Here is a 6,126-nt window from a genome sequence, read left to right on the forward strand (position 1 = left end):
TCTTAAGCTCCTTTCCAACCCAAACCATCCATGATCCTCTGATGTTAAACTGCTCGATGAGCAGCGTGGTCATGCAAAGATCGGGATCTATGGGGACATTCTGCCTCCTGGGCTCTTTATTTGCTTTCCAGGATTTTCTTCCGGCCCTGAGGTAGGGTCATGTCTTCTTCCAGCTTTGCTGTGTTATCCTGAGGGATGTGAATCCCCTCTTTATTTATTCTAGCTGGAAGCTGACATCCCGCCGTATTCTCATGACTCCAGGACCTGGGGCTTTCGCAAAAATGCTAAATATTAGAAGCCTCCCCATAATTCTGCAGCATTTTGGGTGGGGATGGGGAGCGGGGGCACTTGTGCAGCGCTTCAACCCGTAGTTTGTTTGTTGAATGGGGCTGACAAGCTCAAACCCTCTCCCCCTTCTCTCCTTTGCTTGCTTGCTTGCTCCCATCCGCCCTGTGAGAAAGCCGGGCTCTGGAGCTGAACCCCACAGCTCTCTCCTTCCTCCCCACCAGTTTAAACCCACCCAACCCAGTCCTCCCAGTCCCCAGCCCCACGGATGAGGGACCCCGGTCTTGCAGCCCGGTGGGAGCTGTGGGGACGCCGCTTTTCCCTGGTTGTGGAGAACGGGATAAAGACCACCATCTGCTGCTAAGTCCTTGTACTGCAAACACCTCCTCCCCGCACCGCCGGCACCTCTGCGCGCTCCCAGAGCCACAGAGCACTGCAGGGAGCGGGGAGCTCAAGCCTCAGGCAGGAATAGAAGGAAAAGGGAAATAACATAAGGCAGAAAGAGAGCACAAATTCTGCATGTGGCTCCCCCCGGCTGGAATTGTGGGTCCAAAAGGTTTTCAACCTTGGGCAGTTTTCCTACAAGCAGAGATGAAGGGGTTTGTAAAGCTGGGGGTTGATTTGGACCTGTCATTAAAGGTATTCCCTTTATCCCGCAAGCATCCCCAGCCTTTCCCTGCATCCTGCGTGGGTTTTCACCCCCCTGTAGCATCCATGTCATGAGTTTCTTCCGGCCTCTCCTTGGGAAACAAGGTGAAACACAGAGTCCGAACATCCCCTTTAGTATCAGCAGAAGGTAAAACCAGCCTCTTGAATTGCATTTAGTTCCTGCTCTCTGGCCTGAGACACTGCCTGGGCAGGAAATCTGCCCCTCGGACACTGGAAATAGGACTTCTAGGAGGAAATCAGGGAGGCTGGGAAAGGAGAGAGCCCCGAATGTCTCCCCTGTGTTGTGTCCGCAGCATAAGAGTGTGTTTGGTGCAGTGTTTCCACTGGCTGCAGTCTGCTGCCCAGTGCAAGGGGTCAGCCCTCAGTCACTGACATCAGGGGAGGTTTTGGGCTCCCTCCAAGCTTCATTAAGCCAAATCCAGCTCCTCCTCTGTGGTTCAGTTCTTGTGTTCATGTGCTGAAGTGATGGGTGTTTCCCCCTCACCCTTGGGGTGTAGTGCCGGGGTTTTCCAGCCCTGTGCCCTGCCCTGAACTGCAGCCATTCCCTATACACGTGCTAGGAGTAGGGAATTGCAAATGTTACCTTTCCTTTAAATAGGAAGCATGGTCATTGCTTCTCCTGTTGAATCTGGGGTTGCCCAGCAAGCCAGAAGCATCCCTTGGGACTAAAAAAGCTGGGTGGCTGTTGCTGCGCTGGTCTCCCTGTGGCAGAACGTGCTCCCATGCTCTGTCCCCACGAGCGACCTGGTCCACGCTGCCTCAGTTTCCTGCTTTGTTTTGCTGTAAAGCTGAGTCTTGCTCCTCTCACCGAGGGCTCAGCACGTCCCGGTGCTCAGGGTGATTTGCATTAGCACCTGCACAGCCCGTGGTGGCTGGGGAAGGTGCTCGGGCTCCATCCAAGCAGCACCGTGCTCACTCCGGCCTCTCCTAACTCCATCCCTAACACGGGACACCGGGCCAATTAGCCTCAGCTGAGGCCGCTAACGGGAAGCAGATGGAGCCATGTGTTATCGGAGGGGAAAATCTGCCACTTCCCAGAGAGATCCTGGCTCATGCGCCCGCCCGTCTCCCGGCTCCGAGGATGGATAGTCCAGTGCTTCAGGATGCGGTGGGAGACTGCCAAGAGCCAGGCCAGCTCTGGCTGTGCATGGGAATGGGATTGAATCACTACCAGAGATGCTCCAAACCTGTTGCCTCTCTTTATTGGGCCATGTGGTGCCCTTACACCCTCCCCAGACCCTTTTCCTCATCCCGGTGGAGGGCAGAGAGCTCCGGGAGCATTCCAGCGGGCAGGAGGATGCCCGGGGGTCTGCTGCGCAAGCCCCTGTCTCTCCCAAACCCCTCCTGAAGCGTTTATCAGCTTCAAAAAGGCAACTGTTTAAATAGCATTAAGGGACTGATTTAAAGTCACAAAAAGCCATGAAATTCAGAGTTAAGGCTAAAAAATCCACTTGACACTCTGGCCTTAAGTCATAAAAGGCGTGAGCCGAAGGCAGCGGCGCTTGGCTCCTGGGATGCGGCATTCCCGATCTCCAGGCGAGGGGGTGCGAGGCAGAGCCCTTAATGAGATTTACATGAGCTGATGGAAATCAATCAGGAAAGGTTGGGAGATGCCGTCCAGAGGAGCTTTGGGAGGGTTTATCCCAAGCTGGGTGTCAGGAGGTGACTTGGAGAATGGGATGTCGCTGTGGTCCCACCTGGATGATCTCGGGGAGTTCAGAGACATTCCCTAAAGGATCCCAGTGGGTTCAGTCCTTTCCTCCCTGCTGAGGGATTGGGGGTGGTTTTGGAGCTGAACTGGGATCCCGTGTGCTCTCCCCGTGCACAGCACAAGGATGCTTTGTACAAACCTGGATGATTCTGAATTAGGCGCTTACATGATGGTCCTGCCTCGTGCAAGGGCCATGTCCGCTTTAGCAAAGAACACAAAACTGGGTTGGTTTATTATGTTTTTACCTCTCTGGAATGAGAAGTGCAGCCAAAAGGCTTATTTTGGGGGTCCTCAGCCTGGGTGCCTCGGCTTAGCTGCTGACAACAGCAGGGCGGTGTTTGCCTAAGTAACAATCAATATACACAGGGGTTGGTTGGCTCTGGGTGCAGCAGCGTGAAGGAGAACCCACAGGTCCCAAACTGAGCAGGGCTGTCAGGATAAACAGCAAAAGCCTGATCAGGTGCAGTTTGGGGAGCACCTTATTCTCCCATCTTTTCTTACCACGTTGCATGCGTGAAAGGTACCAAACACACTCGATCTAGCTCTGGATTTGGCAGCAACTTGAAGAAATCATTCATAAAAGAACACAAAGGGGGGGTTGAAATTTGTTTTATTGCAGATTTTCTCAGTTAAACCAAGATTCACACGTATCAACGCAATTCCTTCATGACCTGCATGCTAAATACCAGCCCAGGCCCAGACAAGACCCAATACATGCTTATTACAACGGGGTTCTCCACTCTAGCTGCAAATTCTGATAACTGAACAGTTATTATTGTAGGTGTTACAAAGGTTTCTAGATTAGAAATGATCTTGGAAGGATGCAAGACTTTGTGTCTAAGATCTCTTTACCTGTTCTCATTGCAGAGCCTCAGTGATGTGCCTGTGTCAAAAGCAGCTCCACAGGCCAGAGTGTGGCCCTGGACAGAGCACAACAGGCTGGGAGATGCATCTTGCTCTGATGATTGCAGCCCTCCACTTGCTGTCCCAGCACCTCCTGCTAATTCAGTTAAATTCCTTCAGTTTCCTTTTCAGGTCCTTCCAGGGATTTGAGGGATGCTGCAGCTTGTGCAGGAATGGTCCTGGTCTTGAAACACCTTCTCTCTAAGTCTTTCCACTTCCTACAGTGGATATGCAAGGATCGGAGCAGGGGAAGCAGCCAAAAGCCATGGGAGGCAGCCTGACCTTGTCACCAGTGATGAAACAAGGGGACCAAGTGGAGTGTTGCTGCTCCATCTGCCCGATGTCTGCACACACCCTGAGACCATTTGCAAGGGACTGTGCAGGAAACCCCCTCTGCTGCCTTCAGAGCAGAGGAACAAGGCACTTCAACTCACCTCGAAGCAGCACCGCACTCGCAGCCGCCCTCTCCTGGCACAAGGTGCCTTCTGCCAAGTTCTCTCCCGACATCAAAACCCGTTTGGGGGTGTCTGAGCTTTGCCCTTGCTCAGGGACAGGGAGAAAACACAGCTCTGGGCTCCCACCGCATCGATTGTGGTTTAAAGCCCCACAGCTCCCGGGAAGGTTGCTACAGGCAGCCCTCAGCTTCCAGTGATTTCTGCTGGTGCAGCTCCCTGGGGACACAGGGAATGACACAGCTTTTGGCAGGATAGGGCCAGCCTCTTAATGCTCAGCTCCTGCTTTAATTGCAGCCCCACTGAGGGAACCACGCTGGACAAAACAGTGCTCAAGGCCAGGCTGGACACAGGGGCTTGGAGCAACCTGCTCTAGTGGAAGGTGTCCCTGCCCAGGGCAGGGGTTGGAACTGGAGGAGCTTTAAGGTCCCTTCCAATGCAAACCAGTCTGGGATTCTAGGATAAAAGGCAACTGGGGTCCAGGTATGCAACCACACTCCTCCAGCACCCCTGAAGTCATTAACACATCACTCTTACATGACCACAAGGACTTTTTCTTCTGCGTTTACAGTTTAATAATAGAATTTTCCTTTAAAAAGGAAACCTAAGCTCAGGTTAGAGATCAGTAGATCTAAGTGCTTCTTAAGGGCGTAGCTGCAAGGCCACTTCTGTGCGTTGAGGATCAGTAGTACCAGTGGGGCTGGGGAGGAGGAGGAGCTGTCACTGCATGTAGGCATAGCGCCAGTCTGTCAAGGGCACGTGGGTTTCTTTGATGGCCTGAGGGGACGTCCAGCGCAGGATGTAGTGGGGGCCACCAGGTTTGTCATTAGTGCCTGTTTCAGAAGGAAACAAAGTGCTGGTACCACGAGACGGAGGATAAAGGGACCTGCCAGAGAGGGACGCAGCTCCATGTGCCACACACAGGTACGTGCTGTCTGTGGACAGGGCTCCTCGTCTCACCTGAGATGCGGGAGCCTCCGAAGGGCTGCTGAGCCACGATGGAGCCCGTCGACTTGTCGTTGATGTAGAAATTGCCGGCCGCGTTGCGCAGGAAGCTCCTGGCCTCCTCGATGATCCTCCTAAGGAGGGACAGAAACAGCTCTGACAACCCAACAGCAACTTGTGTGGAGGCCTCTACTCTTCTGTAGCCATTAAAATCATGCCAAGAGCACATCTGTATGTCTTTGCATGGCATTTCCAGGCCTGCACATCGTTTAGAGGATCATAGGTTCATAGAATGGTTTGGGTTGGAAAAGACCCCCTGCCATGGACAGGGACACCTTCCACTAGTCTGACACGCACTGAAGAAGGTTGTGCACACTTAGAGCTCATTCAAATGATCCCAGTCTGTCTTCTAGTCTGTTTCCAAGTTTTATTGTTATAAATGAAGGTAACTGTGACTTAAGGATGGTCCCTTGTTGATGTTGCACTGCTCTGAGCCCTCCTCCTACATGAGGGGTGTGTGGTGCATCCTTCTGTATGCTCCGAACATCACCTCTGCGACAGCTTCTCAGTGAAAAAAGCATTCTTAGGCTTTTTATGATTACTTTAGAGGCATCCCCTTCCCTCCTCAGTCGGAGAAGGACAAAAAGCAGCAGGAAATACTTTCCTTCACCCTCACCGTGCAGCACAGGGCTCCGCGGAGGAGCGGGGCAGATGGTTCACCCCAGAAGGGCAAAAGCATCTTCGCTGTGGTGGCAGAGGAGGTTTTGGCACTTACTTCTCCTGGGCGAAGACCGCCCCCGTGAGGCCGTAGGGTGTGGTGGTGTCGATGAGCTCCAGGACCTCCTTGTACTGCTTGTCCGGGTAGACGTAAACCGTGAGGATGGGGCCAAAGATCTCCTGTGCAGCAAGAAAACAATAAAGCACCCAGCAGGGACACCCTCCAAAAAAAAGCAGTGGATGCACAGCACCCAGTTAGCTGAAACCGTGACGAACAGGAACATCCCTGAGGAGAAGGACTTGGGGTGTTGGTCAATGAGAAGCTCCCCATGACCTGGCTTCAGTGTGTGCTTGAGCCCAGACCCACCCCCCGTGTGCTGGGTGCCCCCCCAGAGCGTGAGCAGCAGCTCAGGGAGGGGATCCTGCCCCTATGCTGGTCTCTGT

General features: G+C 53.3%; 1 protein-coding gene across 1 annotated transcript in view; it reads right to left on the reverse strand.

Moving 5' to 3' along the window:
- Positions 1-4,740: 4,740 nt before the first annotated feature.
- The window catches only part of ALDH4A1 (aldehyde dehydrogenase 4 family, member A1), a gene marked incomplete at its 5' end in the record, with an annotated part of 5,120 nt that continues 3,734 nt past the window's right edge, over positions 4,741-6,126 (reverse strand). Inside the window, 3 exons of the mRNA XM_010010606.1 lie at positions 4,741-4,853; positions 4,981-5,099; positions 5,741-5,862. Of these exons, the coding sequence (XP_010008908.1) occupies positions 4,741-4,853; positions 4,981-5,099; positions 5,741-5,862 (354 nt within the window). The remainder of the gene's footprint in view (positions 4,854-4,980; positions 5,100-5,740; positions 5,863-6,126) is intronic.

The sequence above is a fragment of the Nestor notabilis genome, unplaced genomic scaffold, assembly GCF_000696875.1.
Source record: "Nestor notabilis isolate BGI_N333 unplaced genomic scaffold, ASM69687v1 scaffold18622, whole genome shotgun sequence".
In the NCBI taxonomy this organism is placed as follows: domain Eukaryota; kingdom Metazoa; phylum Chordata; class Aves; order Psittaciformes; family Psittacidae; genus Nestor; species Nestor notabilis.